The 13459-nt window shown below is 38.3% G+C and overlaps 1 protein-coding gene across 6 annotated transcripts in view; it reads left to right on the forward strand.

Moving 5' to 3' along the window:
- Positions 1-13199, forward strand: part of AHI1 (Abelson helper integration site 1) — a 210286-nt gene extending 197087 nt beyond the window's left edge. For 4 of the 6 annotated variants that reach the window (XM_057527846.1, XM_057527848.1, XM_057527849.1 and 1 more), the window contains 2 exons: positions 6286-6460; positions 6703-6769. In XM_057527846.1, coding sequence (XP_057383829.1) covers positions 6286-6460; positions 6703-6761 — 234 coding nt within the window. In that variant the 3' untranslated portion in view covers positions 6762-6769. Of the gene's footprint in view, positions 1-6285; positions 6461-6702; positions 6770-9388; positions 10854-12400 lie in introns of those variants that run through there. The other 2 variants (XR_451825.2, XM_007190905.2) reach the window with 2 other exon arrangements.
- The last annotated feature ends 260 nt before the right edge of the window (positions 13200-13459 follow it).

Here is a 13459-nt window from a genome sequence, read left to right on the forward strand (position 1 = left end):
CTCTTTCTAACTTCACTCTGTATGACAGTCTCTAGGTCCATCCATGTCTCTACAAATGACCCAATTTCGTTTCTTTTTATGGCTGAGTAATATTCCTTTGTATATATGTACCACATCTTCTTTATCTATTCGTATGTCGATTGGCATTTAGGTTGCTTCCATGACCTGGCTATTGTAAATAATGCTGCAGTGAACATTGGGGTGCATGTGTCTTTTTGAATTACGGTTTTCTCTGGGTATATGCCCAGTAGTGGGATTGCTGGGTCCTATGGTAATTCTATTTTTAGTTTTTTAAGGAACCTGCATACTGTTCTCCATAGTGGCTGTATCAATTTACATTCTCACCAACAGTGCAAGAAGCTTCCCTTTTCTCCACACCCTCTCCAGCATTTGTTGTTTGTAAATTTTCTGATGATGCCCATGCTAACTGGTGTGAGATGATACTTCATTATAGTTTTGATTTGCATTTCTCTAATAATTAGTGATGTTGAGCAGCTTTTCATGTGCCTCTTGGCCATCTGTATGTCTTCTTTGGAGAAATGTCTATTTAGGTCTTCTGCCCATTTTTGGATTGGGTTGTTTGTTTTTTTGATATTGTGCTGCATGAGATGCTTGTATATTTTGGAGATTAATCCTTTGTCAGTTGCTTCATTTGCAGCTATTCTGAGGGTTGTCTTTTCGTCTTTTTTATAGTGTCCTTTGCTGTGCAAAAGCTTTTAAGTTTTATTAGTTCCCATTTGTTTATTTTTGTTTTTATTTCCATTTCGTTAGGAGGTGGGTCAAAAAGGATCTTGCTGTGATTTATGTCATAGAGTGCTCTGCCTATGTTTTCCTCTAAGAATTTTATAGTGTCCAGCCTTACATTTAGGTCTTTAATCCATTTTGAGTTTATTTTTGTGTATGGTGTTAGGGAGTGTTCTAATTTCATTCTTCTACACGTAGCTGTCCAGTTTTCCCAGCACCACTTACTGAAGAGGCTGTCTTTTGTCCATTGTATATTCTTGCCTCCTTTATCAAAGATAAGGTGACCATATGTGCGTGGCATTATCTCTGGGCTTTCTATCCTGTTCCACTGATCTATATTGCTGTTTTTGTGCCAGTACCATACTGTCTTGATTACTGTAACTTTGCAGTATAGCCTGAAGTCCGGGAGCCTGATTCCTCCAGCTCCATTTTTCTTTCTCAAGATTGCTTTTGCTATTCGGGGTCTTTTGTGTTTCCATACAAATTGTGAAATTTTTTGTACTAGTTCTGTGAAAAATGCCATTGGTAGTTTGATAGAGATTGCATGAATATGTAGATTGCTTTGGGTAGTATAGTCGTTTTCACAGTGTTGATTCTTCCAATCCAAGAACATGGTATATCTCTCTATCTGTTTGTATCATCTTTAATTTCTTTCATCATTGTCTTACAGTTTTCTGCATACAGGTCTTTTGTCTCCTTAGGTAGGTTTATTCCTAGGTATTTTATTCTTTTTGCTGCAGTGGTAAATGGGACTGTTTCCTTATTTTCTCTTTCAGATTTTTCATTATTACTGTATAGGAACACAAGAGATTTCTGTGCCTTGATGTTGTATCCTCCTACTTTACCAAATTCATTGATTAGCTCTAGTAGTTTTCTGGTAGCATCTTTAGGATTCTCTATGTATAGTATCATGTCATCTGCAAACAGTGACAGTTTTACTTCGTCTTTTTCTGACTTGGATTCCTGTTATTTCTTTTTCTTCTCTGATTGCTGTGGCTAAAACTTCCAAAACTATGTTGAATAATAGTGGTGAGAGTGGGCAACCTTGTCTTGTTCCTGATCTTAGTGGAAATGGTTTCAGTTTTTCACCATTGAGAACAATGTTGGCTGTGGGTTTGTCTTATATGGCCTTTATTATGTTGAGGTAAGTTCCCTCTGTGCCTACTTTCTGGAGGGTTTTTATCATAAGTGGGTGTTGAATTTTGTCGAAAGCTTTTTCTGCATCTATTGAGAAGATCATATAGTTTTTCTCCTTCAGTAGTTTAATATGGTTCATCATATTGATTGATTTGCATATATTGAAGAATCCTTGCATTCCTGGGATAAACCCCACTTGATCATGGTGTATGATCCTTTTAATGTGCTGCTGGATTCTGTTTGCTAGTACTTTGTGGAGGATTTTTGCATCTATGTTCACCAGTGAAATTGGCCCGTAGTTTTCTTTTTTGTGACATCTTTGTCTGTTTTTGTATCAGGGTGATGGTGGCTTCATAGAAGGAGTTTGGGAGTGTTCCTCCCCTGCTATATTTTGGAAGAGTTTGAGAAGGATAGGTGTTAGGTCTTCTCTAAATGTTTGATAGAATTCGCCTGTGAAGCCATCTGGTCCTGGGCTTTTGTTTGTTAGAAGTTTTTTAATCACTGTCTCAATTTCATTGCTTGTGATTGGTCTGTTTATATTTTCTATTTCTTCATGGTGCAGTCTCGGGAGGTTGTGCTTTTCTAAGAATTTGTCCATTTCTTCCAGGTTGTCCATTTTATTGGCATATAGTTACTTGTAGTAATCTTTCATGATCCTTTGTATTTCTGCAGTGTCAGTTGTTACTTCTCCTGTTTTCATTTCTAAGTCTGTTGAGTCTTCTCCCTTTTTTTCTTGATGAGTCTGGCTAATGGTTTATCAATTTTGTTTATCTTCTCAAAGAACCAGCTTTTAGTTTTATTGATCTTTGCTATCGTTTCCTTCATTTCTTTTTCATTTATTTCTGATCTGATCTTTATGATTTCCTTCCTTCTGCTAACTTTGGGCGTTTTTTCTTCTTCTTTCTCTAATTGCTTTAGGTGTAAGGTTATGTTGTTTATTTGAGATGTTTCTTGTTTCTTGAGGTAGGATTGTATTGCTATAAACGTCCCTCTTCGAACTGCTTTTGCTGCATCCCGTAGGTTTTGGGTTGTCGTGATTTCATTGTCATTTGTTTCTAGGTATTTTTTGATCTCCTCTTCGATTTCTTCAGTGATCTCTTGGTTATTTAGTAGGGTATTGTTTAGCCTCCATGTGTTTCTATTTTTTACAGATTTTTTCCTGTAATTGATGTCCAGTCTCATAGCGTTGTGGTCAGAAAAGATACTTGGTACAATTTCAGTTTTCTTAAGTTTACCAAGGCTTGATTTGTGACCCAAGATATGATCTATCCTGGAGAATGTTCCATGAGCCCTTGAGAAGAATGTGTATTCTGTTGTTTTTGGATGGAATGTCCTATAAATATCAATTAAGTCCCTCTTGTTTAATGTATCATTTAAAGCTTGTGTTTCCTTATTTATTTTCATTTTGGATGATCTGTCCATTGGTGAAAGTGGGGTGTTAAAGTCCCCTACTATGATTGTGTTACTGTCGATTTCCCCTTTTACGGCTGTTAGTATTTGCCTTATGTATTGAGGTGCTCCTATGTTGGGTGCATAAATATTTACAATTGTTATATCTTCTTCTTGGATTGATCCCTTGATCATTATGTAGTGTCCTTCTCTGTCTCTTGTAATAGTCTTTATTTTAAAGTCTGTTTTGTCTCATATGAGAATTGCTACTCCAGCTTTCTTTCAATTTCCGTTTGCAAGGAATATCTTTTTCCATGCCCTCACTTTCAGTCTATATTTGTCCCTAGGTCTGAAGTGGGTCTCTTCTAGACAGCATATATATGGGTCTTGTTTTTGTATCCAATCAGCCAGTCTGTGTCTTTTGGTTGGAGCATTTAAACCATTTACATTTAAGGTAATTATTGATATGTATGTTCCTATTACCATTTTCTTAATTGTTTTGGCTTTGTTATTGTAGATCTTTTCCTTCTCTTGTGTTTCCTGCCTAGAGAAGTTCCTTTAGCATTTGTTGTAAAGCTGGTTTGGTGGTGCTGAATTCTCTTAGCTTTTGCTTGTCTGTAAAGGTTTTAATTTCTCCGTCGAATCTGAATGAGATCCTTGCTGGACAGAGTAATCTTGGTTGTAGGTTTTTGCCTTTCATCACTTTAAATATGTCCTGTCACTCCCTTCTGGCTTGCAGAGTTTCTGCTGAAAGATCAGCTGTTAACCTCATGGGGATTCCCTTGTATATTTTTTGCTGTTTTTCCCTTGCTGCTTTTAATATTTTTTCTTTGTATTTAATTTTTGAAGTTTGATTAATATGTGTGTTGGCATGTTTCTCCTTGGATTTATCCTTATGGGACTCTCCGTGCTTCCTGGACTTGACTGACTATTTCCTTTCCCTTATTAGGGAAGTTTACAACTATAATCTCTTCAAATATTTTCTCAGTCCCTTTTTTTTTTCTCTTCTTCTTCTGGGACCCCTATAATTTGAATGTTGGTGCGTTAAATGTCCCAGAGGTCTCTGAGACTGTCCTCAATTCTTTCCATTCTTTTTTCTTTATTCTGCTCTGCAGTAGTTATTTCCAGTATTTTATCTTCCAGGTCACTTATCTGTTCTTCTGCCTCAGTTATTCTGCTATTGATTCCTTCTAGAGAATTTTTAATTTCATTTATTATGTTGTTCATCATTGTTTGTTTGCTCTTTTGTTCTTCTAGTTCCCTGTTAAACGTTTCTTGTATTTTCTCCATTCTGTTTTCAAGATTTTAGATCATCTTTACTATCATTACTCTGAATTCTTTTTCAGGTAGACTGCCTGTTTCCTCTTCATTTGTTTGGTTTGGTGGGTTTTTACCTTGTGCCTTCATCTGCTGTGTATTTCTCTGTCTTCTAATTTTTCTTAACTTAATGTGTTTGGGGTCTCCTTTCAGCAGGCTGCAGGTTCGTAGTTCCCCTTGTTTCTGGTGTCTGCTCCAGTGGCTAAGGTTGGTTCAGTGGGTTGTGTAGGATTCCTGGTGGAGGGGACTAGTGCCTGTGTTTTGGTGGATGAGGCTGGATCTTGTGTTTCTGGTGGACAGGTCCACGTCTGGTGGCATGTTTTGGGTTGTCTGTTGCCTTATTATGATTTTAGGCAGCCTCTCTGCTAATGGGTGGGGTTGTGTTCCTGTCTTGCTAGTTGTTTGGCGTAGGGTGTCCAGCGCTGTAGCTTACTGGTCATTGAGCAGAGCTGGGTCTTAGCGTTGAGATGGAGATCTCTAGGACAGCTTTCACCGTTTGATATTACGTGGAGCTGGGAGGTCTCTTGTGGACCAGTGTCCTGAACTGGGCTCTCCCCCATCAGAGCCTCAGGCCTGACTCCCAGCCAGAGCACCAAGACTCTGTCAGCCACACAGCTCAGAAGAAAAGGGAGCACAAAAAAAGAAAGAAAGAAAGAAAGAAAGAAGAAAATAAAATAAAATAAATTTACTAAAATAAAAAATAAAAATGCAATTTAAAAAAATGAAAGAAAGAAGAGAGCCACCAAACCTAAAAACAAATCCACCAGTGATAACAAGCGCCAAAAACTATACAAAAAAAAGGAAAAAAACGGACAGACAGAACCATAGGACAAATGGTAAAAGCAAAGCTATACAGACAAAATCACACAAAGAAGCATACATATACACACTCACAAAAAGAGAAAAAGGAAAATATATATATATATGTCTATATATATTAAAAAAAAGGAAGAGAGCAACCAAATCAATAAACATATCTACCAATGATAATAAGCTCTAAATACTAAACTAATATAAACATAAAACCAGAAACAAGTTAGATGCAGAAAGCAAACCCCAAGTCTACAGTTGCTCCCAAAGTCCACCGCCTCAATTTTGGGATGATTCATTGTCTATTCAGGTATTCCAGAGATGCAGGGTACATCAATTTGATTGTGGAGATTTAATCTGCTGCTCCTGAGGCTGCTGGGAGAGATTTCCCTTTCTCGTCTTTGTTTGGACAGCTCCTGGGGTTCAGCTTTGGGTTTGGCCCCGCCTCTGCGTGTAGGTCACCTGAGGGCATCTGTTCTTTGCTCAGACGGGACGGGGTTAAAGGAGCAGCTGATTCGGGGGCTCTGGCTCACTCAGGCCGGGGGGAGGGAGGGGTACGGAGTGTGGGGCGAGCCTGCGGTGGCAGAGCCCAGCATGACATTGCACCAGCCTGAGGCGCGCCGTGTGTTCTCCTGGGGAAGTTGTCCCTGGATCACGGGACCCTGGCAGTGGCGGGCTGCACAGGCTCCCGGGAGGGGAGGTGTGGATGGTGACCTGTGCTTGCACACAGGCTTCTTGGTGGCAGCAGCAGCAGCCTTAGCATCTCATGCCTGTCTCTGGGGTCCGTGCTGATAGCCACGGCTTGTTCCCGTCTCTGGAGCTCATTTAGGTGGTTCTCTGAATCCCTTCTCCTCGCACACCCTGAAACAATGGTCTCTTGCCCCTTAGGCAGCTCCAGACTTTTTCCCGGACTCCCTCCTGGCTAGCTGTGGCGCACTAGCCCCCTTCAGGCTGTGTTCACGCCACCAACCCCAGTCCTCTCCCTGGGATCCGACCGAAGCCCGAGCCTCAGCTCCCAGCCCCCGCCCGCCCCGGCGGGTGAGCAGACAAGCCTCTCGGGCTGGTGAGTGCTGCTCGGCACCAAGCCTCTTTGCGGGAATCTCTCTGCTTTGCCCTCTGCACCCCTGTTGCTGTGCTCTCCTCCGTGGCTCTGAAGCTTCCCCCCTCTGCCACCCGCAGTCTCCGCCCGCGAAGGGGCTTCCTAGTGTGTGGAAATCTTTCCTCCTTCACAGCTCCCTCCCACTGGTGCGGGTCCCGTCCCTATTCTTTTGTCTCTGTTTTTTCTTTTTTCTTTTGCCCTACCAGGTACACGGGGAGTTTCTTGCCTTTTGGGAAGTCTGAGGTCTTCTGCCAACGTTCAGTAGGTGTTCTGTAGGAGTTGTTCCACATGTAGATGTATTTCTGATATATTTGTGGGGAGGAAGGTGATCTCCACCTCTCACTCCTCCACCATCTTGAAGGTCCCTCATGCTTTGCCTTTTAACTCTGATTAAATGGTAAGTACTTGCAGGCGGGGGCTATAGCATGCTCACGTTTTCTCTCCCCAGTACTTAGCCTGGTGTCTGGCCACATAGTAAAACTTCAGGGAATACTCATTGGATTGAATTTCTTGTGGAGTAGGGCACAGTATTTTTAGGAATCTTATTTTTCACACATAACATACACACAAACACTAACCTGGTTTCATACTCATTTTCAAAATCCTGCTATGAGATTTTCCTTTCTCTTTTCATATGATTTGCCTTTATCGGCCCTCACTCTGTTACTCTCTCCCTCTGTTATGTTACGGGGATACTTTATGAGGAGATACCACAGAGAAAGCCTGGATTTGTTTTCATGCTGGTGTCTTGGTTAGATGACATCTCTTCCCTTGTCAGCAAGTCTCTGCTGCCTCTTAGGTGTTCGGTCCCTGTGCTGTCAGCAGCCATCATCGTGCTGCTCTGTCCCTCTTGCTTGTTCCCTGTTGTCAGAAGGGGGCTTTCCTTGTCCAAGGTGTGCACTTGGCAGTCTCTTCTCCTTTTCCTTTTATTCTGTCCCCTTTCTCCCTTTCATAGATAGTCTTTGTCATTCTGTATTCAGTGTTCCTTCCTCTTCTTAGTCTGAGTCATTTCCCTTAAATATGTTATCTTTACTGCCTTCTTTAGCTTTTTCCAGTTAAGTTTCTCTTCAGGTTCCCTCTCTTGAGGGTCCTCCTGGCTCCCGTGTTTACTTCTCACAATGCAGCCTCAGTCTGATTGATTTAACTTGTCCTACTGTCTTGTGCAGGATCCATCTCACTCATTTCCAGCTGTTCTCCTCCTCCTCCCCCTCCCTTTTCTGTTTTTCTTCCTCGGTTTTGTCCTACCACTATCATAAACTCCTCCTCTCACCCTGTTTGCCTCGTTACTCCTCTAAGGTCCTTTACCTTCCTCACTGTTCCTTGCAGACGTTTATAGGGTCTCTGGGTGACTTGTGCTCAGCATCCATTGGAGCCTTTTCTTCCCCACTTTTATCAGACCCTAATTTGAGGCAAGTTTTATATGCTGTACCTGTATACACACCAGGACAGTGTGATGCCCTTTTTTGCCCCTGGTGAGATTGTACCTTGCCTCACCATAGCTGTACCATTTTATAGTCTACCTTAGTTGCATTTGTGAGCATGTTCACTTGAAACATTTCGGGGCTTCTATATATTATATAATACTGGTTTAACAAATTTAAAATCAGAAAACAAGGACTGACAAAAGATTATTTTTCCCTCATATGGAAAGGTAGTACAACCATTTATTTAAGATTGGGCCATAAACCATAGCAGAAAAGAATATGAAAAAGAATATGTGCATATATATATATATATCCATATATATATATATATACACACACACACAATATATGTATAACTGAATCACTTTGCTGTACAGCAGAAATTAACACAACATTGTAAATCAAATATACTTCAATAAAATAAATTTAAAAAGTAAAAGATTGGGCCTGTCCCTAAAGGCACAGATGTTCCCTAACCTTCCGGTTTAGGGTTAGGGAATGGTTATTAGCACATCCTTTTTTGCCATGATGCTCTAGCCTCTACTTTTCTCAGGAGTGATCAGTGGAATTGAACACCACCTAATCAGATTGCCATAATCCTTAGGCTGAAGTTTGTTTTCTAAGAGCAACCAAATGTTAAACCCTTTCTGTTCAGAGGAAAGACAACAACAGTTTTGTGTAAGTCCAGATACTCATCACTGATATGTAAATAATTGCATCAAAAAATTTCAGGCTCAACCCCTAGTTTATCACCCTCTAGTTTTGGTGTACTTACTACATGGTCTCTAAAGAAGCAACATCTTGTTTCATCTGCCTATTGGTTCTTGATTTTTATTGATGGTATAATTTGTTTTATTTCAAAGCTGCATCTAGATACATAGTTAACCATCACTATCTTTGTCAATCAAAAATGACACATACCATATTTTGGATTTATTTGAAAAGCTGTAATAGTTTACTCACTTCTAAAAGTAGACACAGCCATAGACTAAATGAAAGAGTGCTGTTTAATAAAATGGCTTATATGCTTTCCAATCACTAACCCTGAAGCATCTTCCATGACATTTTTTTTTCCAGTGAATGAAGAATGTTATAAACTCTGATTGCCTGCACTTAATTTCTGGAAGTTACTGAGTGTTTGCAGTGCTTATTGTCTGTATTTGAGAAATGTATTTCTTTTTTGCTTAAATTAACTAGTCAGTGCTGGATCAGGCCTTAAGCAACTGCTGGTGATGCTAAAATATGTTAATTTAACTGTATGTTCAAGAGGCAAGCTAGAAGTTAATTCTAGAAGTTAAACTAGAAGTATGTTCAAGAAGACAAATTAGTATTTTGGTCGTGTGTGTGTGTGTGTGTGTTGCATAGTGTGTTTTATTACTTGTGCTGTTGTCTGGGCATGCCAAGATTTGTTGTAACTAGAAGACATTGTTTAAGTTCATTTAGTACATTTTGTGTCATTCTCTCCTAGTAAAGAGCTGAAGAAGAATGAAGAGGCAAAGAACCAAATATACAGAAATGAAATGACAAATTAAACCAAATGGAATTTCTCTTCAGAGTTCAGAAATTTCAGATGGCCAGGAAGAAAGGAAGGCTCTACTATTTCTTATCCTTATGAAAGAATCTAGAAAAATCAGAAGCAAGGTATGGGTGGAAAAATAAATGTGGCCTTTTGAGCTTAACTGTTATAAACCATTGTGTTTGCTGTTGATCAAAGTATTGGTACTTGTATTTATTAGTAACTGCATCAAAATTACATTACCATTCTTGGAAAAATCAATAAAGAAAAACCATAATTGCCACGCAGCAAATATGAGGAAAAAGTGTTTGCATTGTTAGGATGTCCGTAAAGTAATCATTTAATATTATTATATCTGTAATGTGGTTATATGTGTGATGATATGCTCAGAATATGAAATATCTGCTATTGAAACTTAACTTTATTTAAAATAAAGATAAGCAGCTTCAGGATTTTGTGTATTCAAAATGGTGCAAGTAAGAAAGGCATTAAGAGGTAACAAATGTGTTTGTTTTGAATGAATCATATGTGTAAATTGGTACACATAAACTAAAAGTGGTTTTTGGCTAGACTGGCAACAGTGTTCCAAATTTTTTTACCTTTAAAAAAAAGCATTTCATCTTGAAGCATATAAGCGATTTGTAGGCTTAACATTGTTTAATATTTATTTTAGTCTTAATACTTGTTTTTAAATGTTTACATTGCATTATTTATTTCTTTAGTTCCAGAGTAACAGTGTCATTACTATGTGACTGTATATTTTGAAGTGAGATATTATAAAATGGGAAAGTTTATCTCTTTGTTTTTCACTTGACTTTTCTTAAAACTGTGTGATTTTAAGTCTGTCAATAAAATATTTAACTTCAAGAAGGTCAAAACTAATATAAAATTAGAAAACTTATTTACCAAATTAGACAATTGATTCCATTAAAGTAAGAAGTGAGAAAAACAGTGCTGGGCATTGAGGTGTAAATTTTGCCCAGATGTATACCCGATGTGAAAAATTTTCTAGTAGAAATATATTTGACTCTTACCCCTGCACATGTTGTAGAGGCATGAAAATTGGTAAACATGCCCCTGCTGTGTAGAACTTGGGGGGAGGGGGGCATTTTTGAAAGTGGTGAGTGGCATTGATGACTGCTGAAGCCCTCAGCCATCAGCACAGAAATGTGTTCTGATAGTACCAAGCTCCACTGTTCTGGATGCACACGTCTGTGCTTCAGGTACAGCTGGACCCAGCCAGCTTGAGTCACCCTTGTACAAGCTTGTTTTTTCTGTCTTGTGAATGCACTTGGTAATTAAAAAAATAAAAATATGTGACTCTCTGCAGTTTCAGCTCATAGTTTTGAGATGTGTGTAGATTCTCTGATTTTGGTTTTAGTTACAAAGAATTTCAGCAAGTTGCAAAATGATTTTAAATCAAGATGATCATAAAATAATATGTCAGAGGAGCTAAACATTTGCTGAAATCCCAATGTTCATACGAAAAATAAAGTAAAGGGTTATTTTTATATTGCAACTACTGAAGGCAAAAATAACAATTGAGGCAAACACCAGGAAAAGTTGTTTCTACTCAAAGCCCATTTCTTTTCTTTTTTGTCCTGTTGACAAAGCAAGACTTGGGTTATGTTCGTGAATAGATTAATAAAACATCTTCACCACCTTCTAAGATGAGATGGGGTGGGAGAGATCATAAGAGTGCCCTCCAAGTAATAAGTCCGAATTATAATCAAGCAGAGAAATCAGACTATTTACTTAGTAATAAATTAACTTTGTTTTATTTTTATTCTAAAATTATTGAATTCTATCCCATTTTATAGTCTTTTTTCTCCAAACAAGTAGCAGTTTGACACTATCTTTTCTAGATAATAAATAATGTCATTCTTACAAATTAATTTCCCAATTATTGATTCTACTCTGTCTTGAAGATTCGAGTTTCTTCAGTATCAAAGCTATACAATGAATAGGATTTGCAAAGCTAGAATAAAAAGCAAGTTTTAAAAAGATTTAAAACTTGAAATATTTTACACCATGAATGCAAATTCATGTTTTAAATGCACCTTTTAAATATGAAATCAGTGTTTTAAATGGTTAACACTTGATACTTTTGAAACCTTTCATAAGGTTTCTTTCCAAAAAAAATGGATACTTGACATTAATTTTATTTTTCAGTTACAGAAAAGTTTTATTAAAGAAAGATATTTTCTCTTTAGGAAGTTCAGCAAGACTATCTGGGAAATAACTTACCATTTTATAACTTTATATGTCATGTTATTTTAGTCATATATTTAACTCACAAATATTTTTCAGACGGTTAGAAAGTTCTAGAAACTATATCAAAAACTCATGACCTTATACTTTTATACATATTTCAATGATTTCCATCTGAGGTCCATATCTGTTAAGTAGATTATGGGAACATTTTCCACCAGTCCAACTTTTGAAGCTCTATATTTGTTGATTTCTACCTCATTGGACTTGACTACAGGAGAGATTCCCCAAATCTTCACTTTATGTACATGACCTCATTTAGTCCTCACTTCAAACCCAGGAGGAAGATAAAATCTTCCCTGCCCTGCAAATAAGGAAACCGGGGCTTTGAAAGTTAAACAACTTGTCCGAGTGCACAGGGTCAGTCAGTGTGTTGCTTGCTGTCTGTGGAGGTTTGTCAGGCTCCACTGGGACATCTCCAAGGTCCCCACCCACCTCAGGTGCTGGGTGGAGTGAGCCAGTAGCAGCTAGAGTTGGTCCCAGCCCACACAGGAGTAAGAAAGCAACCTGATGCACATACAGCCACACTCAGAGACTAGAAACATCTCATATGTCTTCCATGCAGCCGTGACCTACATAAAATGAAATACCATATCTGAGTGAAATTTTTTTTAAAAAACTGATAATGTCTTTACCCCATATTTGTTTTGCAAAATCTTTACTCCATACTCTTAATTCTTACATTTTTTTAAGGAATCGATTCTGTGGATTCAAACTAATACATGGACAGTAACATTTTATTCAAGAAACAGTATCCCAGTCACATAAGAGAAAATAAAAACATCAAGAGTCACGTCAATCAAAAGGCTCTGCTGAGTGGCAGACTCAGTCTGTGGATGGACCCAATTATCTGCAGGCGAATTGAATGTCAGCATCATTTAGGGTTAACAATGGACCAGCTAGGCAAAAGCAGACAGCTACTCTCTGCAGAGACCCGGAAAGCAAACTTGGTAATGAGGTACTTCATTCATCATCTCCTTCTGCTCTAATTATTAAAGTGAATAGGGAATACTTTAAGTTAAGGCGGGAACTGGATAACATAAAAACATCTGTTTTGTAAACACAAAGAATGCTTTTTTTCTAATGATCCTCTTCACATCTACATCAAGCATATGTTGTGAGCCCCCTGTTTTTGAAAGTTGCTCTTCTAACACCTCAAATTCATTCTGATTATGGATGGGTTATTTCGATTGTCTCAGAATGTTAGGGAGGACAAAGCTGCTAAGAATCTACAATTTTACTATCTACTCACAATCTAAAGAGGGGGAGGGTGTCATAAGTAAGTACCTATATAACCATGCATAACACATGTTCTATTACTTGTGTCAGAATGGTCCAACTATATATACTTCAATGTCATTCATCTCTAAAAGTACTAAACAATCTGATTTTTACTCATTCTAGTTCACTTTTTCTTAACTCATCACTTGGATCCTTGTGAAGAATTGTGAAAGAATTTGGTAGAGGAAAATGTAGGATTTTTTTTTTTTATACAACAATTATATAAGTAAACATATATTGCCAATCTTTAAAGTTGCTTGGAATGAGCTGATTTACTGTTGAGAGGGACCAATTATAGTTAAGAAAAAAAAGTACAACAGGAGGAAAAAGCAGGAAGGTGAGGAAAATAGCTTGTTGCTGGAGCAAAAATGGACTGAAGCTTGTGAAAAAGCAGTCGCTAGACCAAAGGAAGAAGGTTCCCTGGAGAAAAACGTGGTCGCTACGGTTCAGTTTTTCAGTGATTTCAACTGA

Source organism: Balaenoptera acutorostrata, chromosome 14, assembly GCF_949987535.1.
Source record: "Balaenoptera acutorostrata chromosome 14, mBalAcu1.1, whole genome shotgun sequence".
NCBI classification, from domain to species: domain Eukaryota; kingdom Metazoa; phylum Chordata; class Mammalia; order Artiodactyla; family Balaenopteridae; genus Balaenoptera; species Balaenoptera acutorostrata.